The sequence below is a fragment of the Engystomops pustulosus genome, chromosome 5 (assembly GCF_040894005.1).
Source record: "Engystomops pustulosus chromosome 5, aEngPut4.maternal, whole genome shotgun sequence".
Lineage (NCBI taxonomy): Eukaryota > Metazoa > Chordata > Amphibia > Anura > Leptodactylidae > Engystomops > Engystomops pustulosus.
Window position 1 is genome coordinate 208,853,004 of NC_092415.1, and position 26,548 is coordinate 208,879,551.

The 26,548-nt window shown below is 48.8% G+C and overlaps 1 protein-coding gene across 4 annotated transcripts in view; it reads right to left on the reverse strand.

Moving 5' to 3' along the window:
• CCM2 (CCM2 scaffold protein) overlaps nt 1–26,548 on the reverse strand; it is a 47,008-nt gene that overhangs the window by 11,426 nt on the left and 9,034 nt on the right. The window contains exons 1-6 of one of the 4 annotated variants that reach the window (XM_072154504.1): nt 26,454–26,522; nt 11,573–11,749; nt 8,911–8,994; nt 8,645–8,828; nt 8,429–8,565; nt 8,220–8,355 (exon numbers count right to left, since the gene is read on the reverse strand). In XM_072154504.1, the coding sequence (XP_072010605.1) occupies nt 8,220–8,355; nt 8,429–8,565; nt 8,645–8,828; nt 8,911–8,994; nt 11,573–11,749; nt 26,454–26,507 (772 nt within the window). In that variant the 5' untranslated portion in view covers nt 26,508–26,522. Of the gene's footprint in view, nt 1–8,219; nt 8,356–8,428; nt 8,566–8,644; nt 8,829–8,910; nt 8,995–11,572; nt 11,753–13,020; nt 13,117–26,453; nt 26,523–26,548 lie in introns of those variants that run through there. The other 3 variants (XM_072154507.1, XM_072154505.1, XM_072154506.1) reach the window with 3 other exon arrangements.

Genomic DNA, 26,548 nt, shown 5'->3' on the forward strand with positions numbered 1-26,548 from the left:
AGGACAGCAGTGTAACATGGAGGGACAGTGCATGGTGGAGAGTACAGGAGGAGGACTGCAGGACAGCAGTGTAACATGGAGGGACAGTGCATGGTGGAGAGTACAGGAGGAGGACTGCAGGAAAGCAGGGTAACATGGAGGGACAGTGCATGGTGGAGAGTACAGGAGGAGGACTGCAGGACAGCAGTGTAACATGGAGGGACAGTGAATGGTGGAGAGTACAGGAGGAGGACTGCAGGAAAGCAGTGTAACATGGAGGGACAGTGAATGGTGGAGAGTACAGGAGGAGGACTGCAGGACAGCAGTGTAACATGGAGGGACAGTGAATGGTGGAGAGTACAGGAGGAGGACTGCAGGAAAGCAGTGTAACATGGAGGGACAGTGAATGGTGGAGAGTACAGGAGGATGACTGCAGGACAGCAGTGTAACATGGAGGGACAGTGAATGGTGGAGAGTACAGGAGGATGACTGCAGGACAGCAGTGTAACATGGAGGGACAGTGAATGGTGGAGAGTACAGGAGGAGGACTGCAGGACAGCAGTGTAACATGGAGGGACAGTGCATGGTGGAGAGTACAGGAGGAGGACTGCAGGAAAGCAGGGTAACATGGAGGGACAGTGAATGGTGGAGAGTACAGGAGGAGGACTGCAGGACAGCAGTGTAACATGGAGGGACAGTGAATGGTGGAGAGTACAGGAGGATGACTGCAGGACAGCAGTGTAACATGGAGGGACAGTGCATGGTGGAGAGTACAGGAGGAGGACTGCAGGACAGCAGTGTAACATGGAGGGACAGTGAATGGTGGAGAGTACAGGAGGAGGACTGCAGGAAAGCAGTGTAACATGGAGGGACAGTGAATGGTGGAGAGTACAGGAGGAGGACTGCAGGAAAGCAGGGTAACATGGAGGGACAGTGAATGGTGGAGAGTAAAGGAGGATGACTGCAGGACAGCAGTGTAACATGGAGGGACAGTGAATGGTGGAGAGTACAGGAGGAGGACTGCAGGAAAGCAGTGTAACATGGAGGGACAGTGAATGGTGGAGAGTACAGGAGGAGGACTGCAGGACAGCAGTGTAACATGGAGGGACAGTGAATGGTGGAGAGTACAGGAGGATGACTGCAGGACAGCAGTGTAACATGGAGGGACAGTGAATGGTGGAGAGTACAGGAGGAGGACTGCAGGACAGCAGTGTAACATGGAGGGACAGTGAATGGTGGAGAGTACAGGAGGAGGACTGCAGGAAAGCAGTGTAACATGGAGGGACAGTGAATGGTGGAGAGTACAGGAGGAGGACTGCAGGACAGCAGTGTAACATGGAGGGACAGTGAATGGTGGAGAGTACAGGAGGAGGACTGCAGGACAGCAATGTAACATGGAGGGACAGTTAATGGTGGAGAGTACAGGAGGAGCACTGCAGGACAGCAGTGTAACATGGAGGGACAGTGAATGGTGGAGAGTACAGGAGGAGGACTGCAGGAAAGCAGTGTAACATGGAGGGACAGTGAATGGTGGAGAGTACAGGAGGAGGACTGCAGGAAAGCAGTGTAACATGGAGGGACAGTGAATGGTGGAGAGTACAGGAGGAGGACTGCAGGAAAGCAGGGTAACATGGAGGGACAGTGCATGGTGGAGAGTACAGGAGGAGGACTGCAGGACAGCAGTGTAACATGGAGGGACAGTGAATGGTGGAGAGTACAGGAGGAGGACTGCAGGAAAGCAGGGTAACATGGAGGGACAGTGAATGGTGGAGAGTACAGGAGGAGGACTGCAGGAAAGCAGTGTAACATGGAGGGACAGTGAATGGTGTAGAGTACAGGAGGAGGACTGCAGGACAGCAGTGTAACATGGAGGGACAGTGAATGGTGGAGAGTACAGGAGGAGGACTGCAGGAAAGCAGGGTAACATGGAGGGACAGTGCATGGTGGAGAGTACAGGAGGAGGACTGCAGGACAGCAGTGTAACATGGAGGGACAGTGCATGGTGGAGAGTACAGGAGGAGGACTGCAGGAAAGCAGTGTAACATGGAGGGACAGTGAATGGTGGAGAGTACAGGAGGAGGACTGCAGGAAAGCAGTGTAACATGGAGGGACAGTGCATGGTGGAGAGTACAGGAGGAGGACTGCAGGAGAGCAGTGTAACATGGAGGGACAGTGAATGGTGGAGAGTACAGGAGGATGACTGCAGGACAGCAGTGTAACATGGAGGGACAGTGAATGGTGGAGAGTACAGGAGGAGGACTGCAGGACAGCAGTGTAACATGGAGGGACAGTGAATGGTGGAGAGTACAGGAGGAGGACTGCAGGACAGCGGGGTAACATGGAGGGACAGTGAATGGTGGAGAGTACAGGAGGAGGACTGCAGGACAGCAGTGTAACATGGAGGGACAGTGAATGGTGGAGAGTACAGGAGGAGGACTCCAGGACAGCAGTGTAACATGGAGGGACAGTGAATGGTGGAGAGTACAGGAGGAGGACTGCAGGACAGCAGTGTAACATGGAGGGACAGTGAATGGTGGAGAGTACAGGAGGAGGACTGCAGGACAGCAGTGTAACATGGAGGGACAGTGAATGGTGGAGAGTACAGGAGGAGGACTGCAGGACAGCAGGGTAACATGGAGGGACAGTGAATGGTGGAGAGTACAGGAGGAGGACACCAGGACAGCAGTGTAACATGGAGGGACAGTGAATGGTGTAGAGTACAGGAGGATGACTGCAGGACAGCAGTGTAACATGGAGGGACAGTGCATGGTGGAGAGTACAGGAGGAGGACTGCAGGACAGCAGTGTAACATGGAGGGACAGTGCATGGTGGAGAGTACAGGAGGAGGACTGCAGGAAAGCAGTGTAACATGGAGGGACAGTGAATGGTGGAGAGTACAGGAGGAGGACTGCAGGAAAGCAGTGTAACATGGAGGGACAGTGAATGGTGGAGAGTACAGGAGGAGGACTGCAGGAAAGCAGTGTAACATGGAGGGACAGTGAATGGTGGAGAGTACAGGAGGAGGACTGCAGGAAAGCAGGGTAACATGGAGGGACAGTGAATGGTGGAGAGTACAGGAGGAGGACTGCAGGAAAGCAGTGTAACATGGAGGGACAGTGAATGGTGGAGAGTACAGGAGGATGACTGCAGGACAGCAGTGTAACATGGAGGGACAGTGAATGGTGGAGAGTACAGGAGGATGACTGCAGGACAGCAGTGTAACATGGAGGGACAGTGAATGGTGGAGAGTACAGGAGGAGGACTGCAGGAAAGCAGTGTAACATGGAGGGACAGTGAATGGTGGAGAGTACAGGAGGAGGACTGCAGGACAGCAGTGTAACATGGAGGGACAGTGAATGGTGGAGAGTACAGGAGGAGGACTGCAGGAGAGCAGGGTAACATGGAGGGACAGTGAATGGTGGAGAGTACAGGAGGAGGACTGCAGGACAGCAGTGTAACATGGAGGGACAGTGAATGGTGGAGAGTACAGGAGGAGGACTGCAGGACAGCAGTGTAACATGGAGGGACAGTGAATGGTGGAGAGTACAGGAGGAGGACTGCAGGACAGCAGTGTAACATGGAGGGACAGTGCATGGTGGAGAGTACAGGAGGAGGACTGCAGGACAGCAGTGTAACATGGAGGGACAGTGAATGGTGGAGAGTACAGGAGATGCATCAGGAGAGATCAGAGCTCAGCCTGTTACTTGTGTTATCTCTGCAGCCTCCTGTGTGACCTGACTAATGGTGGAGGGAGGAAAGGGCTGCTGCATTGCTATGATCCATGTTAGGGGAGGACTCCGCTGTGCAGGAGATAGCCATGTATGTCTGCAGTTACCTTGTATCTGCTGCTGTAGGCTCCTGTGTGACCTGACTAATGGTGGAGGGAGGAAAGGGCTGCTACATTGCTATGATCCATGTTAGGGGGGACTCCGCTGTGCAGACATGTCTGGCTGCAGTTACCTTGTATCTATTGCTGTAGGCTCCTGTGTGACCTGACTAATGGTGGAGGGAGGAGAGGGCTGCTACATTGCTATGATCCATGTTATGGGGGACTCCGCTGTGCAGGAGATAGTCATGTATGTCTGCAGTTACCTTGTATCTGCTGCTGTAGGCTCCTGTGTGACCTGACTAATGGTGGAGGGAGGAGAGGGCTGCTGCATTGCTATGATCCATGTTATGGGGACTCCCCTGTGCAGCAGATAGTCATGTATGTCTGCAGTTACCTTGTATCTGCTGCTGTAGGCTCCTGTGTGACCTGACTAATGGTGGAGGGAGGAGAGGGCTGCTACATTGCTATGATCCATGTTATGGGGGACTCCTCTGTGCAGGAGATAGTCATGTATGTCTGCAGTTACCTTGTATCTATTGCTGTAGGCTCCTGTGTGACCTGACTAATGGTGGGGGGAGGAGAGGGCTGCCATATTGCTATGATCCATGTTATGGGGGACTCCGCTGTGCAGGAGATAGTCATGTATGTCTGCAGTTACCTTGTATCTGCTGCTGTAGGCTCCTGTGTGACCTGACTAATGGTGGAGGGAGGAAAGGGCTGCTGCATTGCTATGATCCATGTTAGGGGAGGACTCCGCTGTGCAGGAGATAGCCATGTATGTCTGCAGTTACCTTGTATCTGCTGCTGTAGGCTCCTGTGTGACCTGACTAATGGTGGAGGGAGGAAAGGGCTGCTACATTGCTATGATCCATGTTAGGGGGGACTCCGCTGTGCAGACATGTCTGGCTGCAGTTACCTTGTATCTATTGCTGTAGGCTCCTGTGTGACCTGACTAATGGTGGAGGGAGGAGAGGGCTGCTGCAATGCTATGATCCATGTTATGGGGGACTCCGCTGTGCAGGAGATAGTCATGTATGTCTGCAGTTACCTTGTATCTGCTGCTGTAGGCTCCTGTGTGACCTGACTAATGGTGGGGGGAGGAGAGGGCTGCCATATTGCTATGATCCATGTTATGGGGGACTCCGCTGTGCAGGAGATAGTCATGTATGTCTGCAGTTACCTTGTATCTATTGCTGTAGGCTCCTGTGTGACCTGACTAATGGTGGGGGGAGGAGAGGGCTGCCATATTGCTATGATCCATGTTATGGGGGACTCCGCTGTGCAGGAGATAGTCATGTATGTCTGCAGTTACCTTGTATCTGCTGCTGTAGGCTCCTGTGTGACCTGACTAATGGTGGAGGGAGGAGAGGGCTGCTGCATTGCTATGATCCATGTTATGGGGGACTCCGCTGTGCAGGAGATAGTCATGTATGTCTGCAGTTACCTTGTATCTGCTGCTGCAGCCTCCTGTGTGACCTGACTAATGGTGGAGGGAGGAGAGGGCTGCTGCATTGCTATGATCCATGTTATGGGGGACTCCGCTGTGCAGCAGATAGTCATGTATGTCTGCAGTTACCTTGTATCTGCTGCTGTAGGCTCCTGTGTGACCTGACTAATGGTGGGGGGAGGAGAGGGCTGCTGCAATGCTATGATCCATGTTATGGGGGACTCCTCTGTGCAGCAGATAGTCATGTATGTCTGCAGTTACCTTGTATCTGCTGCTGTAGGCTCCTGTGTGACCTGACTAATGGTGGAGGGAGGAGAGGGCTGCTACATTGCTATGATCCATGTTAGGGGGGACTCCTCTGTGCAGCAGATGTCATGTATGTCTGCAGTTACCTTGTATCTGCTGCTGTAGGCTCCTGTGTGACCTGACTAATGGTGGAGGGAGGAGAGGGCTGCTGCATTGCTATGATCCATGTTAGGGGAGGACTCCGCTGTGCAGGAGATAGTCATGTATATCTGCAGTTACCTTGTATCTATTGCTGTAGGCTCCTGTGTGACCTGACTAATGGTGGAGGGAGGAGAGGGCTGCTGCATTGCTATGATCCATGTTATGGGGGACTCCGCTGTGCAGGAGATAGTCATGTATATCTGCAGTTACCTTGTATCTGCTGCTGTAGGCTCCTGTGTGACCTGACTAATGGTGGAGGGAGGAGAGGGCTGCCATATTGCTATGATCCATGTTATGGGGGACTCCTCTGTGCAGCAGATAGTCATGTATGTCTGCAGTTACCTTGTATCTGCTGCTGTAGGCTCCTGTGTGACCTGACTAATGGTGGAGGGAGGAGAGGGCTGCTACATTGCTATGATCCATGTTATGGGGGACTCCTCTGTGCAGCAGATAGTCATGTATGTCTGCAGTTACCTTGTATCTGCTGCTGTAGGCTCCTGTGTGACCTGACTAATGGTGGAGGGAGGAGAGGGCTGCTGCATTGCTATGATCCATGTTATGGGGGACTCCGCTGTGCAGGAGATAGTCATGTATATCTGCAGTTACCTTGTATCTGCTGCTGTAGGCTCCTGTGTGACCTGACTAATGGTGGAGGGAGGAGAGGGCTGCCATATTGCTATGATCCATGTTATGGGGGACTCCTCTGTGCAGCAGATAGTCATGTATGTCTGCAGTTACCTTGTATCTGCTGCTGTAGGCTCCTGTGTGACCTGACTAATGGTGGAGGGAGGAGAGGGCTGCTACATTGCTATGATCCATGTTATGGGGGACTCCTCTGTGCAGCAGATAGTCATGTATGTCTGCAGTTACCTTGTATCTGCTGCTGTAGGCTCCTGTGTGACCTGACTAATGGTGGAGGGAGGAGAGGGCTGCTACATTGCTATGATCCATGTTAGGGGAGGACTCCGCTGTGCAGCAGATGTCATGTATGTCTGCAGTTACCTTGTATCTGCTGCTGTAGGCTCCTGTGTGACCTGACTAATGGTGGAGGGAGGAGAGGGCTGCTACATTGCTATGATCCATGTTAGGGGAGGACTCCGCTGTGCAGGAGATAGTCATGTATATCTGCAGTTACCTTGTATCTGCTGCTGTAGGCTCCTGTGTGACCTGACTAATGGTGGAGGGAGGAAGGGCTGCTGCATTGCTATGATCCATGTTATGGGGGACTCCGCTGTGCAGGAGATAGTCATGTATGTCTGCAGTTACCTTGTATCTGCTGCTGTAGGCTCCTGTGTGACCTGACTAATGGTGGAGGGAGGAGAGGGCTGCTACATTGCTATGATCCATGTTAGGGGGGACTCCTCTGTGCAGCAGATAGTCATGTATGTCTGCAGTTACCTTGTATCTGCTGCTGTAGGCTCCTGTGTGACCTGACTAATGGTGGAGGGAGGAAGGGCTGCTGCATTGCTATGATCCATGTTAGGGGGGACTCCTCTGTGCAGCAGATAGTCATGTATATCTGCAGTTACCTTGTATCTGCTGCTGTAGGCTCCTGTGTGACCTGACTAATGGTGGAGGGAGGTGAGGGCTGATACATTGCTATGATCCATGTTAGGGGAGGACTCCTCTGTGCAGACATGTCTGGCTGCAGTTACCTTGTATCTATTGCTGTAGGCTCCTGTGTGACCTGACTAATGGTGGAGGGAGGAAAGGGCTGCTGCATTGCTATGATCCATGTTAGGGGAGGACTCCTCTGTGCAGGTGATAGTCATGTATATCTGCAGTTACCTTGTATCTGCTGCTGCAGCCTCCTGTGTGACCTGACTAATGGTGGAGGGAGGAGAGGGCTGCTGCATTGCTATGATCCATGTTATGGGGGACTCCGCTGTGCAGGAGATAGTCATGTATGTCTGCAGTTACCTTGTATCTGCTGCTGTAGGCTCCTGTGTGACCTGACTAATGGTGGAGGGAGGAGAGGGCTGCTACATTGCTATGATCCATGTTATGGGGGACTCCGCTGTGCAGCAGATAGTCATGTATGTCTGCAGTTACCTTGTATCTGCTGCTGGAAGCTCCTGTGGAGCAGTGGAAATCACCTCATTCACTGGTGTAGACGGCTGAGCTCTCTGCCCCCATGTCTCACTTCCTATTGGCTGCAGTGTGTCAGGTGATCTCTCAGTGTGGAGTGATCTGTAGTGCAGAGCAGCTGGTGGAATGTTTGTGGCAGACTCGGCCAGATCAGCTGTTGCTCAGGACGGGACACAGCTGCCACTAGGGGGCGCCAGCAACCAGAACAAAAGGAGGTTATCTCAGTAAGCCTGCATATTTTCTAATAAGTGTAAATGGTGAAAGTACTTGTCACAATGCATTGGACCCAATTACAGCAATGTGCAATGGTGACACAACCCCTTTAAGTGATTGGGTGTCACACACATAAAAGCTGCAGAACCTTTCACTAAACTGAAGCCATGAGCGGCGCTGGACCCCCCTGACCCCTGAGCCACCCTCCTCACTTACCGCTGTGTAACGACAGGTGGCGGGTGGGGGTGGACGCTCCGTCAAATATGGCCCGGTCCAAGAAGTCGATGGTGGATTCTGTGTAAACGATCTGGAAGACCTGTCCCAGCAGGGAGCACAGCTCCTCGGCAGCCGCCTGCAGGGAGAGGGAGAAGGTAAGTGACCGCGTGCACAGCTGGAGGGCGGGGCCAGTGATGGGAGGGACTTACCTTATTGTCTGTGGCCAGGATGACCAGGCAGCAGGACTCCACCGGCCCCGTCCCGCACTCCGACAGCGACCCCGATGTTAAGACTTTGCCGCTCTCGGCAGACAGACTCTGACTGGGGGAGATCCCGGGGTCCTGGGCTGCAGATTACAGACACCATTAGGCCACAGATTAGGGATTAGCAGGCGCGGGATTATGGGGACAGCGCTTGGAGTTCACCTGTTTTGAGGAGCACCAGGTGCAGGCAGTCGTCCCGGATGTAGGAGACGGCGGCGATGTCGTGGATGGGCACACGCAGGATGATGTCCTCTCCGTCCCGCCACACCACCTTCACGTTGTAGGCGGACAGACTGATGAGCGCATCATGCTCCTGCGTCAGCTGTGCCGGGAGCTGGTGCAGGCGCTGGGGGTCACAATCATCACAGAAGTAAGGACCCCCCTCGAAGAGTCGCCTCAGAGAACGGATCAGGACATGCATCACTTACCTTCGCATTGTCAAGAAGTTGCAAAATTTCAGTCCGACTGGAAGGATTGAGGTATCCGGGGATCGAGGTCAACTGCCCCAAGTACTGGAGAGAAAGACGGGAGAGGGAAAACCAGATCAGGACCGAGCCAAAAATGTCACCCCTTACAGTCCAGGCCTCCAGCATGTCCCTAAACTGCGGCCCCCTGGTGGTGGTGCAGGGCAGAGCGGCTCAGATCTCCCCCCATACCCGGCCTCCAGCATGTCCCTAAACTGCGGCCCCCTGGTGGTGGTGCAGGGCAGTGCGGCTCAGATCTCCCTCCCCACACCCGGCCTCCAGCATGTCCCTAAACTGCGGCCCCCTGGTGGTGGTGCAGGGCAGTGCGGCTCAGATCTCCCCCCCACCCGGCCTCCAGCATGTCCCTAAACTGCGGCCCCCTGGTGGTGGTGCAGGGCAGTGCGGCTCAGATCTGCAGATTACACCTCCCTCCCCCCACACACGGCCTCCAGCATGTCCCTATACTGCGGCTCCCTGGTGGTGGTGCAGGGCAGTGCGGCTCAGATCTGCAGATTACACCTCCCTCCCCCCACACACGGCCTCCAGCATGTCCCTATACTGCGGCTCCCTGGTGGTGGTGCAGGGCAGTGCGGCTCAGATCTGCAGATTACACCTCCCTCCCCCCACACACGGCCTCCAGCATGTCCCTATACTGCGGCTCCCTGGTGGTGGTGCAGGGCAGTGCGGCTCAGATCTCCCTCCCCACACACGGCCTCCAGCATGTCCCTATACTGCCGCTCCCTGGTGGTGGTGCAGGGCAGTGCGGCTCAGATCTCCCCCCCCCCCCCCACACACGGCCTCCAGCATGTCCCTATACTGCGGCTCCCTGGTGGTGGTGCAGGGCAGTGCGGCTCAGATCTCCCTCCCCACACACGGCCTCCAGCATGTCCCTATACTGCCGCTCCCTGGTGGTGGTGCAGGGCAGTGCGTCTCAGATCTCCCTCCCCCCCCCCCCCCACACCCGGCCTCCAGCATGTCCCTATACTGCGGCTTTCTGGTGGTGGTGCAGGGCAGTGCGGCTCAGATCTCCCCCCCACACCCGGCCTCCAGCATGTCCCTATACTGCGGCTCCCTGGTGGTGGTGCAGGGCAGTGCGGCTCAGATCTCCCCCCCCCCCCCCACACCTGGCCTCCAGCATGTCCCTATACTGCGGCTCCCTGGTGGTGGTGCAGGGCAGTGCGGCTCAGATCTCCCCCCCCCCCCCCACACCTGGCCTCCAGCATGTCCCTATACTGCCGCTCCCTGGTGGTGGTGCAGGGCAGTGCGGCTCAGATCTCCCCCCCACACACGGCCTCCAGCATGTCCCTATACTGCCGCTCCCTGGTGGTGGTGCAGGGCAGTGCGGCTCAGATCTCCCCCCCACACCCGGCCTCCAGCATGTCCCTATACTGCGGCTCCCTGGTGGTGGTGCAGGGCAGCTCAGATCCCCCCCACACCCGGCCTCCAGCATGTCCCTATACTGCGGCTCCCTGGTGGTGGTGCAGGGCAGTGCGGTTCAGATCTCCCCCCCACACCCGGCCTCCAGCATGTCCCTATACTGCGGCTCCCTGGTGGTGGTGCAGGGCAGAGTGGCTCAGATCTCCCCCCCACACCCGGCCTCCAGCATGTCCCTATACTGCCGCTCCCTGGTGGTGGTGCAGGGCAGTGCGGCTCAGATCTCCCCCCACACCCGGCCCCCAGCATGTCCCTATACTGCCGCTCCCTGGTGGTGGTGCAGGGCATTGCGGCTCAGATCTCCCCCCACACCCGGCCTCCAGCATGTCCCTATACTGCGGCTCCGTGGTGGTGGTGCAGGGCAGAGTGGCTCAGATCTCCCTCCCCACACCCGGCCTCCAGCATGTCCCTATACTGCCGCTCCCTGGTGGTGGTGCAGGGCACTGCGGCTCAGATCTCCCCCCCACACCCGGCCTCCAGCATGTCCCTATACTGCCGCTCCCTGGTGGTGGTGCAGGGCAGTGCGGCTCAGATCTCCCCCCCACACCCGGCCTCCAGCATGTCCCTATACTGCCGCTCCCTGGTGGTGGTGCAGGGCAGTGCGGCTCAGATCTCCCTCCCCCCACACACGGCCTCCAGCATGTCCCTATACTGCCGCTCCCTGGTGGTGGTGCAGGGCAGTGCGGCTCAGATCTCCCTCCCCCCACACACGGCCTCCAGCATGTCCCTATACTGCCGCTCCCTGGTGGTGGTGCAGGGCAGTGCGGCTCAGATCTCCCTCCCCACACCCGGCCCCCAGCATGTCCCTATACTGCGGCTCCCTGGTGGTGGTGCAGGGCAGAGCGGCTCAGATCTCCCCCCCACACCCGGCCTCCAGCATGTCCCTATACTGCGGCTCCCTGGTGGTGGTGCAGGGCAGAGCGGCTCAGATCTCCCCCCATACCCGGCCTCCAGCATGTCCCTATACTGCCGCTCCCTGGTGGTGGTGCAGGGCACTGCGGATCAGATCTCCCTCCCACACCCGGCCTCCAGCATGTCCCTATACTGCGGCTCCCTGGTGGTGGTGCAGGGCAGTGCGGCTCAGATCTCCCCCCATACCCGGCCTCCAGCCTGTCCCTATACTGCGGCTCCCTGGTGGTGGTGCAGGGCAGTGCGGCTCAGATTCCCCCCCTCACCCGGACAATTCTCTCACCTTGACTTCTTTCTCTATGTAGTCGTTGAGCAGCACATCGGGCTCCACGCGGTGCTCGGCCTGCGACGCGGACACAGAGTGCAGAGGCCTCCGCTCCGTCACCTTCTCCTGGGCCTTCTTGTCTCGCCCCTTCTCCCCCTTCAGGAACACCCGTTTGAATGGAGACACAATTCCAGGCTGCTGGGAGAGAGGACAAGGGATCAAATACATCACAAAAGAAAATATCTGATTACTACGGCAGAGGAGAGAGAAAAGAGTACGGCTTCACAACACAAAGTCTGCGAGGCCTGGTGCCAGCTCTCCTGCACAACAGCGCAATTACTACAGCAGGGGACGAGAGGGCACCAAAATCTGATGCAAAGGAGAGACGCCTGGTGCAAGTGCTGCCGCACAGGAAAGAATCTGATTACTACTGCAGAGGGGAGAGAAAAGAGTACGGCTTCACAACACAAAGTCTGCAAAGCCTGGTGCCAGCTCTCCTGCACAACAGCGCAATTACTACAGCAGGGGATAAATCTGAGGCAAAGGAGAGACGCCTGGTGCAAGTCCTACCGCACAGGAAAGAATCTGATTACTACTGCAGAGGAGAAAGGAGCCTGATGAGGGCAGAAAATCTGATTACTACAACCTATAGGAGAGAGGTGCGAGTAGCCTGGCGCAAATGGCGCTCCACAAGGGAGGAGCCTGGCGCAAGTGGCGCTCCACAAGAGAGAAGCCTGGCACAAGTGACGCTCCACAAGGGAGGAGAATGGCACAAGTGACGCTCCACAAGGGAGGAGCCTGGCGCAAGTGGCGCTCCACATGGGAGGATCCTGGCACAAGTGACGCTCCACAAGAGAGAAGCCTGGCACAAGTGACGCTCCACAAGGGAGGAGAATGGCACAAGTGACGCTCCACAAGAGAGAAGCCCTAGTGCATGTATGTGAAAAATAAACAATGCCCGCCGGGACCTCATGACACAATGTGATTGGTTGCTGTAAGTTTCTGTTGTAAAGCCGGTGATATTGGGCCGGTCATGTTTCATCCCTGGTGCCGAGCTGCGATATTAATCAGATTTTTGAATATATGTTTGAGGATCATTCAGGTCTGTAGTAAAGGCTTTACCCCTGCAGAGGGTCACCAGAGGAGGAATGAGGAACCAGAAGACCACAAACTATCGAAACCGACTCCACCTCAACCACAGACGACTCCATACAACACGAGAAGCCAAAGGAGCAAGGACCCGGATCATCCGGACCTCTCCCCCTATTATCACCGGGGCCTCCTACACCTCCTGGGTGACAACCACCGGGTGCTATCGTTTACATTTAGGGCTTTCAGACAAGAATATACAAGCACCTCCACCCCCTCAGAGTGTCACAGAACATCTACAGCCTTAATCAGGTACCAGAAGGCTCTGGCTGAATATATATCTGTAGTAGTAGTGCTGCTCCCTGGTGCTCTCCTACCTCTCCATCCATCTGTAGAAGTGGACGACCCCGACCTCAGAGCAGAGGTCACACTCCTCAGCATGAACTCTCCCCCAGCACCAGCGCATACACAGCACACAGAGGGAGCAGGAAGCAGCCGGACCAAAACTTCCTGCCAAACTACACAACCCAACATCTGCTGCAACACAGACACCAGGGGGAGCCCCAGGGGAGGAGGAAAGATTATACACCACCACCAGGGGGAGCTCACTACATACAGATTATACATCACCACTAGGGGGAGCTCACTACATACACATTATACACCACCACTAGGGGGAGCTCACTACATACACATTATACACCACCACTAGGGGGAGCTCACTACATACACATTATACACCACCACTAGGGGGAGATCACTACATACAGATTATACACCACCACTAGGGGGAGCTCACTACATACACATTATACACCACCACTAGGAGGAGATCACTACATACAGATTATACACCACCACTAGGGGGAGCTCACTACATACAGATTATACATCACCACTAGGGGGAGCTCACTACATACACATTATACACCACCACTAGGGGGAGCTCACTACATACACATTATACACCACCACTAGGGGGAGCTCACTACATACATATTATACACCACCACTAGGGGGAGCTCACTACATACACATTATACACCACCACTAGGGGGAGATCACTACATACACATTATACACCACCACTAGGGGGAGCTCACTACATACACATTATACACCACCACTAGGGGGAGATCACTACATACAGATTATACACCACCACTAGGAGGAGATCACTACATACAGATTATACACCACCACTAGGGGGAGATCACTACATACAGATTATACACCACCACTAGGGGGAGATCACTACATACAGATTATACACCACCACTAGGAGGAGATCACTACATACAGATTATACACCACCACTAGGGGGAGATCACTACATACAGATTATACACCACCACTAGGGGGAGATCACTACATACAGATTATACACCACCACTAGGGGGAGATCACTACATACACATTATACACCACCACTAGGGGGAGATCACTACATACACATTATACACCACCACTAGGGGGAGATCACTACATACACATTATACACCACCACTAGGAGGAGATCTCTACATACACATTATACACCACCACTAGGAGGAGATCACTACATACACATTATACACCACCACTAGGAGGAGATCACTACATACAGATTATACACCACCACTAGGGGGAGATCACTACATACAGATTATACACCACCACTAGGAGGAGCTCACTACATACAGATTATACACCACCACTAGGGGGAGATCACTACATACAGATTATACACCACCACTAGGGGGAGATCACTACATACACATTATACACCACCACTAGGGGGAGATCACTACATACACATTATACACCACCACTAGGGGGAGATCACTACATACAGATTATACACCACCACTAGGAGGAGCTCACTCCATACACATTATACACCACCACTAGGAGGAGATCACTACATACAGACTATACACCACCACTAGGGGGGATCACTACATACAGATTATACACCACCACTAGGGGGGGATCACTACATACACATTATACATTACCACTAGGGGGAGATCACTACATACAGATTATACACCACCACTAGGAGGAGCTCACTACATACACATTATACACCACCACTAGGAGGAGCTCACTACATACACATTATACACCACCACTAGGGGGAGATCACTACATACACATTATACACCACCACTAGGAGGAGATCACTACATACACATTATACACCACCACTAGGAGGAGCTCACTACATACAGATTATACATCACCACTATGGGGAGATCACTACATACAGATTATACACCACCACTAGGAGGAGCTCACTACATACAGATTATACACCACCACTAGGGGGAGATCACTACATACAGATTATACACCACCACTAGGGGGAGATCACTACATACACATTATACACCACCACTAGGGGGAGATCACTACATACAGATTATATACCACCACTAGGGGGAGATCACTACATACAGATTATACACCACCACTAGGAGGAGCTCACTCCATACACATTATACACCACCACTAGGAGGAGATCACAACATACAGACTATACACCACCACTAGGGGGGGATCACTACATACAGATTATACACCACCACTAGGAGAAGCTCACTACATACACATTATACATTACCACTAGGGGGAGATCACTACATACAGATTATACACCACCACTAGGAGGAGCTCACTACATACACATTATACACCACCACTAGGAGGAGCTCACTACATACACATTATACATCACCACTAGGGGGAGCTCACTACATACAGATTATACATCACCACTAGGGGGAGCTCACTACCTACACATTATACACCACCACTAGGGGGAGCTCACTACAAACACATTATACACCACCACTAGGGGGAGATCACTACATACAGATTATACACCACCACTAGGGGGAGATCACTACATACAGATTATACACCACCACTAGGGGGAGATCACTACATACACATTATACACCACCACTAGGGGGAGATCACTACATACAGATTATACACCACCACTAGGGGGAGATCACTACATACACATTATACACCACCACTAGGGGGAGCTCACTACATACAGATTATACACCACCACTAGGGGGAGATCACTACATACAGATTATACACCACCACTAGGGGGAGATCACTACATACAAATTATACACCACCATTAGGGGGAGATCACTACATACAGATTATACACCACCACTAGGGGGAGATCACTACATACAGATTATACACCACCACTAGGGGGAGCTCACTACATACAAATTATACACCACCACTAGGGGGAGATCACTACATACAGATTATACACCACCACTAGGGGGAGATCACTACATACAGATTATACACCACCACTAGGGGGAGATCACTACATACACATTATACACCACCACTAGGGGGAGATCACTACATACAGGTTATACACCACCACTAGGGGGAGATCACTACATACACATTATACACCACCACTAGGGGGAGCTCACTACATACAGATTATACACCACCACTAGGGGGAGATCACTACATACAGATTATACACCACCACTAGGGAGAGATCACTACATACAGATTATACACCACCACTAGGAGGAGATCACTACATAAAGATTATACACCACCACTAGGAGGAGCTCACTACATACACATTATACACCACCACTAGGGGGAGATCACTACATACAGATTATACACCACCACTAGGAGGAGATCACTACATACAGATTATACACCACCACTAGGAGGAGATCACTACATACAGATTATACACCACCACTAGGGGGAGATCACTACTTACAGATTATACACCACCACTAGGGGGAGATCACTACATACAGATTATACACCACCACTAGGGGGAGATCACTACATATATACTATACATCACCACTAGGAGGAGATCACTACATACACATTATACACCACCACTAGGGGGAGATCACTACATACAGATTATACACCACCACTAGGGGGAGATCACTGCATACAGATTATACACCACCACTAGGAGGAGATCACTACATTATCATACACATTATACACAACCACTAGGGGGAGATCACTACATACAGATTATACACCACCACTAGGGGGAGATCACTGCATACAGATTATACACCACCACTAGGGGGAGATCACTACATACAGATTATACACCACCACTAGGGGGAGATCACTACATACAGATTATACACCACCACTAGGGGGAGATCACTGCATACAGATTATACACCACCACTAGGGGGAGATCACTACATACAGATTATACACCACCACTAGGGGGAGATCACTGCATACAGATTATACACCACCACTAGGGGGAGATCACTGCATACAGATTATGCACCACCACTAGGGGGAGATCACTGCATACAGATTATACACCACCACTAGGGGGAGATCACTACATACAGATTATACACCACCACTAGGGGGAGATCACTGCATACAGATTATACACCACCACTAGGGGGAGATCACTACATACAGATTATACACCACCACTAGGGGGAGATCACTACATACACATTATACACCACCACTAGGGGGAGATCACTACATACACATTATACACCACCACTAGGGGGAGATCACTACATACACATTATACACCACCACTAGGGGGAGATCACTACATACACATTATACACCACCACTAGGGGGAGATCACTACATACAGATTATACACCACCACTAGGAGGAGATCACTACATACAGATTATACACCACCACTAGGAGGAGATCACTACATACAGATTATACACCACCACTAGGGGGAGATCACTACATACAGATTATACACCACCACTAGGGGGAGATCACTACATACACATTATACACCACCACTAGGGGGAGATCACTACATACACATTATACACCACCACTAGGGGGAGATCACTACATACACATTATACACCACCACTAGGGGGAGATCACTACATACAGATTATACACCACCACTAGGAGGAGATCACTACATACAGATTATACACCACCACTAGGGGGATATCACTACATACAGATTATACACCACCACTAGGGGGAGATCACTACATACAGATTATACACCACCACTAGGGGGAGATCACTACATACAGATTATACACCACCACTAGGAGGAGATCACTACATACAGATTATACACCACCACTAGGGGGAGATCACTACATACACATTATACACCACCACTAGGGGGAGATCACTACATACAGATTATACACCACCACTAGGGGGAGATCACTACATACACATTATACACCACCACTAGGGGGAGATCACTACATACAGATTATACACCACCACTAGGAGGAGATCACTACATACAGATTATACACCACCACTAGGGGGAGATCACTACATACACATTATACACCACCACTAGGGGGAGATCACTACATACAGATTATACACCACCACTAGGGGGAGATCACTACATACAGATTATACACCACCACTAGGGGGAGATCACTACATACACATTATACACCACCACTAGGGGGAGATCACTACATACAGATTATACACCACCACTAGGGGGAGATCACTACATACACATTATACACCAACACTAGGGGGAGATCACTACATACAGATTATACACCACCAATAGGAGGAGATCACTACATACACATTATACACCACCACTAGGGGGAGATCACTACATACACATTATACACCACCACTAGGGGGAGATCACTACATACAGATTATACACCACCACTAGGAGGAGATCACTACATACACATTATACACCACCACTAGGGGGAGATCACTACATACAGATTATACACCACCACTAGGAGGAGATCACTACATACACATTATACACCACCACTAGGGGGAGATCACTACATACAGATTATACACCACCACTAGGGGGAGATCACTACATACACATTATACACCACCACTAGGGGGAGATCACTACATACACATTATACACCACCACTAGGGGGAGATCACTACATACACATTATACACCAACACTAGGAGGAGATCACTACATACACATTATACACCACCACTAGGGGGAGATCACTACATACAGATTATACACCACCACTAGGAGGAGCTCACTACATACAGATTATACACCACCACTAGGGGGAGATCACTACATACAGATTATACAACACCACTAGGGGGAGATCACTACATACACATTATACACCAACACTAGGGGGAGATCACTACATACAGATTATACACCACCACTAGGAGGAGATCACTACATACACATTATACACCAACACTAGGGGGAGATCACTACATACAGATTATACACCACCACTAGGAGGAGATCACTACATACACATTATACACCACCACTAGGGGGAGATCACTACATACAGATTATACACCACCACTAGGGGGAGATCACTACATACACATTATACACCACCACTAGGGGGAGATCACTACATACAGATTATACACCACCACTAGGGGGAGATCACTACATACACATTATACACCAACACTAGGGGGAGATCACTACATACAGATTATACACCACCACTAGGGGGAGATCACTACATACACATTATACACCACCACTAGGGGGAGATCACTACATACAGATTATACACCACCACTAGGGGGAGATCACTACATACACATTATACACCACCACTAGGGGGAGATCACTACATACAGATTATACACCACCACTAGGAGGAGATCACTACATACAGATTATACACCACCACTAGGGGGAGATCACTACATACAGATTATACACCACCACTAGGGGGAGATCACTACATACAGATTATACACCACCACTAGGAGGAGATCACTACATACAGATTATACACCACCACTAGGAGGAGATCACTACATACAGATTATACACCACCACTAGGGGGAGATCACTACATACACATTATACACCACCACTAGGGGGAGATCACTACATACAGATTATACACCACCACTAGGAGGAGATCACTACATACAGATTATACACCACCACTAGGGGGATATCACTACATACAGATTATACACCACCACTAGGGGGAGATCACTACATACACATTATACACCACCACTAGGGGGAGATCACTACATACAGATTATACACCACCACTAGGGGGAGATCACTACATACACATTATACACCACCACTAGGGGGAGATCACTACATACAGATTATACACCACCACTAGGGGGAGATCGCTACATACAGATTATACACCACCACTAGGAGGAGATCACTACATACACATTATACACCAACACTAGGGGGAGATCACTACATACAGATTATACACCACCACTAGGAGATCACTACATACACATTATACACCACCACTAGGGGGAGATCACTACATACAGATTATACACCACCACTAGGGGGAGATCACTACATACACATTATACACCACCACTAGGGGGAGATCACTACATACAGATTATACACCACCACTAGGGGGAGATCACTACATACAGATTATACACCACCACTAGGGGGAGATCACTACATACACATTATACACCAACACTAGGGGGAGATCACTACATACAGATTATACACCACCACTAGGGGGAGATCACTACATACACATTATACACCACCACTAGGGGGAGATCACTACATACAGATTATACACCACCACTAGGGGGAGATCACTACATACACATTATACACCAACACTAGGGGGAGATCACTACATACAGATTATACACCACCACTAGGGGGAGATCACTACATACACATTATACACCAACACTAGGGGGAGATCACTACATACAGATTATACACCACCACTAGGAGGAGATCACTACATACACATTATACACCACCACTAGGGGGGTCACTACATACACATTATACACCAACACTAGGGGGAGATCACTACATACAGATTATACACCACCACTAAGAGGAGATCACTACATACACATTATACACCACCACTAGGGGGAGATCACTACATACACATTATACACCACCACTAGGGGGAGATCACTACATACACATTATACACCACCACTAGGAGGAGCTCACTACATACAGATTATACACCACCACTAGGGGGAGATCACTACATACACATTATACACCACCACTAGGAGGAGATCACTACATACAGATTATACACCACCACTAGGGGGAGATCACTACATACACATTATACACCACCACTAGGGGGAGATCACTACATACACATTATACACCACCACTAGGGGGAGATCACTACATACAGATTATACACCACCACTAGGGGGAGATCACTACATACACATTATACACCAACACTAGGGGGAGATCACTACATACAGATTATACACCACCACTAGGGGGAGATCACTACATACACATTATACACCAACACTAGGGGGAGATCACTACATACAGATTATACACCACCACTAGGGGGAGATCACTACATACACATTATACACCACCACTAGGGGGAGATCACTACATACAGATTATACACCACCACTAGGAGGAGATCACTACATACAGATTATACACCACCACTAGGGGGAGATCACTACATACAGATTATACACCACCACTAGGGGGAGATCACTACATACAGATTATACACCACCACTAGGAGGAGATCACTACATACAGATTATACACCACCACTAGGAGGAGATCACTACATACAGATTATACACCACCACTAGGGGGAGATCACTACATACACATTATACACCACCACTAGGGGGAGATCACTACATACAGATTATACACCACCACTAGGAGGAGATCACTACATACAGATTATACACCACCACTAGGCGGATATCACTACATACAGATTATACACCACCACTAGGGGGAGATCACTACATACACATTATACACCACCACTAGGGGGAGATCACTACATACAGATTATACACCACCACTAGGGGGAGATCACTACATACACATTATACACCAACACTAGGGGGAGATCACTACATACAGATTATACACCACCACTAGGGGGAGATCACTACATACAGATTATACACCACCACTAGGGGGAGATCACTACATACAGATTATACACCACCACTAGGGGGAGATCACTACATACAGATTATACACCACCACTAGGAGGAGATCACTACATACACATTATACATCACCACTAGGGGGAGATCACTACATACAGATGATACACCACCACTAGGGGGAGATCACTACATACACATTATACACCACCACTAGGGGGAGATCACTACATACAGATTATACACCACCACTAGGAGGAGATCACTACATACAGATTATACACCACCACTAGGGGGAGATCACTACATACACATTATACACCACCACTAGGGGGAGATCACTACATACAGATTATACATCACCACTAGGGGGAGATCACTACATACAGATGATACACCACCACTAGGGGGAGATCACTACATACACATTATACACCACCACTAGGGGGAGATCACTACATATATACTATACATCACTACTACTACGCGGTTTGTAGCATATTAGACAGTCCTTGTACACTTGTATACAACTTAGTAATCCAGTGTAAGGGAACCCATCAGCAGCACCAATCTCTCTCCTATAACATCTGACTACAGCACATCCTGCAGCTCCAGGTTCACAAGAAGCAGAAAGGTCTCAGCCGAAGCCTTAGAGGAGGACAACGACATCACTACACAAGACTGATAAGCAGAGACCTACCATGACATGTAGAGCCGAAACCTCAGACGTAGAGGCGGAGGACAGACACATCCATTGTGTGCTCCATAACATATCCTGTCCTTATATACACAGGAGGAGGCGCAGCCCTGAGACCGGGGGAGAGGACAATTCCCAGGAAACACCCCAAAAGCCAGAGGAACACGACATGTATATATATACACAACCACTGATATGTACATAGGAGGCAGTATTATAGTAGTTATATTCTTGTATATAGGGGCAGTATTATAGTAGTTATATCCCTGTACATAGGGAGCAGTATTATAGTAGTTATATTCCTGTACATAGGGGGCAGTATTATAGTAGTTATATTCCTGTACATAGGGAGCAGTATTATAGTAGTTATATTCCTGTACATAGGGGGCAGTATTATAGTAGTTATATTCCTGTACATAGGGAGCAGTATTATAGTAGTTATATTCCTGTACATAGGGGCAGTATTATAGTAGTTATATTCCTGTACATAGGGGCAGTATTATAGTAGTTATATTCCTGTACATAGGGGCAGTATTATAGTAGTTATATTCCTGTACATAGGGGGCAGTATTATAGTAGTTATATTCTTGTACATAGGGAGCAGTATTATAGTAGTTATATTCCTGTACATAGGGGGCAGTATTATAGTAGTTATATTCCTGTACATAGGGGGCAGTATTATAGTAGTTATATTCCTGTACATAGGGGGCAGTATTATAGCAGTTATATTCCTGTACATAGGGGGCAGTATTATAGCAGTTATATTCTTGTACATAGGGGGCAGTATTATAGTAGTTATATTCCTGTACATAGGGGCAGTATTATAGTAGTTATATTCCTGTACATAGGGGCAGTATTATAGTAGTTATATTCCTGTACATAGGGGGCAGTATTATAGTAGTTATATTCTTGTACATAGGGAGCAGTATTATAGTAGTTATATTCCTGTACATAGGGGGCAGTATTATAGTAGTTATATTCCTGTACATAGGGGGCAGTATTATAGTAGTTATATTCCTGTACATAGGGGGCAGTATTATAGTAGTTATATTCCTGTACATAGGGGGCAGTATTATAGTAGTTATATTCCTGTACATAGGGGGCAGTATTATAGTAGTTATATTCTTGTACATAGGGGGCAGTATTATAGTAGTTATATTCCTGTACATAGGGGGCAGTATTATAGTAGTTATATTCCTGTACATAGGGGGCAGTATTATAGTAGTTATATTCCTGTACATAGGGGGCAGTATTATAGTAGTTATATTCTTGTACATAGGGGGCAGTATTATAGTAGTTATATTCCTCTACATAAGGGCAGTATTATAGTAGTTATATTCTTGTACATAGGAGGCAGTATTATAGTAGTTATATTCCTGTACATAGGGGCAGTATTATAGTAGTTATATTCCTGTACATAGGGGGCAGTATTATAGTAGTTAAATTCTTGTACATAGGGGGCAGTATTATAGTAGTTATATTCTTGTACATAGGGGGTAGTATTATAGTAGTTATATTCCTGTACACAGGGGGCAGTATTATAGTAGTTATATTCCTGTACATAGGGGGCAGTATTATAGTAGTTATATTCCTGTACATAGGGGGCAGTATTATAGTAGTTATATTCTTGTACATAGGGGGCAGTATTATAGTAGTTATATTCCTCTACATAAGGGCAGTATTATAGTAGTTATATTCCTGTACACAGGGGGCAGTATTATAGTAGTTATATTCTTGTACATAGGGGGCAGTATTATAGTAGTTATATTCTTGTACATAGGGGGCAGTATTATAGTAGTTATATTCTTGTACATAGGGGGCAGTATTATAGTAGTTATATTCTTGTACATAGGGGGCAGTATTATAGTAGTTATATTCTTGTACATAGGGGGTAGTATTATAGTAGTTATATTCCTGTACACAGGGGGCAGTATTATAGTAGTTATATTCTTGTACATAGGGGGTAGTATTATAGTAGTTATATTCTTGTACACAGGGGGCAGTATTATAGTAGTTATATTCCTGTACATAGGGGGCAGTATTATAGTAGTTATATTCTTGTACATAGGGGGCAGTATTATAGTAGTTATATTCTTGTACATAGGGGGTAGTATTATAGTAGTTATATTCCTGTACATAGGGGGCAGTATTATAGTAGTTATATTCCTGTACATAGGGGGCAGTATTATAGTAGTTATATTCCTGTACATAGGGGGCAGTATTATAGTAGTTATATTCTTGTACATAGGGGGCAGTATTATAGTAGTTATATTCCTCTACATAAGGGCAGTATTATAGTAGTTATATTCTTGTACATAGGGGGCAGTATTATAGTAGTTATATTCCTGTACACAGGGGGCAGTATTATAGTAGTTATATTCCTGTACATAGGGGGCTGTATTATAGTAGTTATATTCTTGTACATAGGGGGCAGTATTATAGTAGTTATATTCCTGTACATAGGGGCTGTATTATAGTAGTTATATTCTTGTACATAGGGGGCAGTATTATAGTAGTTATATTCCTGTACATAGGGGCAGTATTATAGTAGTTATATTCTTGTACATAGGGGGCAGTATTATAGTAGTTATATTCCTGTACATAGGGGGCAGTGTTATAGTAGTTATATTCCTGTACATAGGGGGCAGTGTTATAGTAGTTATATCCCTGTACATAGGGGGCAGTGTTATAGTAGTTATATCCCTGTACATAGGGGGCAGTATTATAGTAGTTATATTCCTGTACATAGGGGGCAGTGTTATAGTAGTTATATTCCTGTACATAGGGGGCAGTATTATAGTAGTTATATCCCTGTACATAGGGGGCAGTATTATAGTAGTTATATTCTTGTACATAGGGGGCAGTATTATAGTAGTTATATTCTTGTACATAGGGGGGCAGTATTATAGTAGTTATATTCCTGTACATAGGGGGCAGTATTATAGTAGTTATATTCTTGTACATAGGAGGCAGTATTATAGTAGTTATATTCTTGTACATAGGGGGCAGTATTATAGTAGTTATATTCCTGTACATAGAGGGCAGTATTATAGTAGTTATATTCCTGTACATAGGGGGCAGTATTATAGTAGTTATATTCCTGTACATAGGAGGTAGTATTATAGTAGTTATATTCCTGTACATAGGGGGCAGTATTATAGTAGTTATATTCCTGTACATAGGGGGCAGTATTATAGTAGTTATATTCTTGTACATAGGGGGCAGTATTATAGTAGTTATATTCCTGTACATAGGGGGCAGTATTATAGTAGTTATATTCCTGTACATAGGGGGCAGTATTATAGTAGTTATATTCTTGTACATAGGGGGCAGTATTATAGTAGTTATATTCCTGTACATAGAGGGCAGTATTATAGTAGTTATATTCCTGTACATAGGGGGCAGTATTATAGTAGTTATATTCCTGTACATAGGAGGTAGTATTATAGTAGTTATATTCCTGTACATAGGGGGCAGTATTATAGTAGTTATATTCCTGTACATAGGGGGCAGTATTATAGTAGTTATATTCTTGTACATAGGGGGCAGTATTATAGTAGTTATATTCCTGTACATAGGGGGCAGTATTATAGTAGTTATATTCCTGTACATAGGGGGCAGTATTATAGTAGTTATATTCTTGTACATAGGGGGCAGTATTATAGTAGTTATATTTCTGTACATAGGGAGCAGTATTATAGTAGTTATATTCCTGTACATAGGGGGCAGTATTATAGTAGTTATATTCCTGTACATAGGGGGCAGTATTATAGTAGTTATATTCCTGTACATAGGGGGCAGTATTATAGTAGTTATATTCCTGTACATAGGGGGCAGTATTATAGTAGTTATATTCCTGTACATAGGGGGCAGTATTATAGTAGTTATATTCCTGTACATAGGGGGCAGTATTATAGTAGTTATATTCTTGTACATAGGGGGCAGTATTACATTAGTAGTGAATGTTTCTTGCTAGGATTACCCTACATTAGTTGGCTTGGGGCTGGGGCATGGTCACTTACCCCCGGGGCACACAAGGTAAGTCACCAGAGCTGCGGTAGACAACACCCATTATGTTCCACTTTCCTGTTATGAATGTTCTGGCAGCGGCGCTGGAAACGCAGATCATCTCTCGGCCTGAGAATGTGCAGATGGGGAAAGTTTCCAGGCCGGGCTCCTCACCTGCTCTGAATAAACAGCAATGGACGGGGGAGGGGAGGAGGACGCGCAGATCATCGCTCCATATTCCCCTGCAGATTGTCACACCTCAGCTTTGT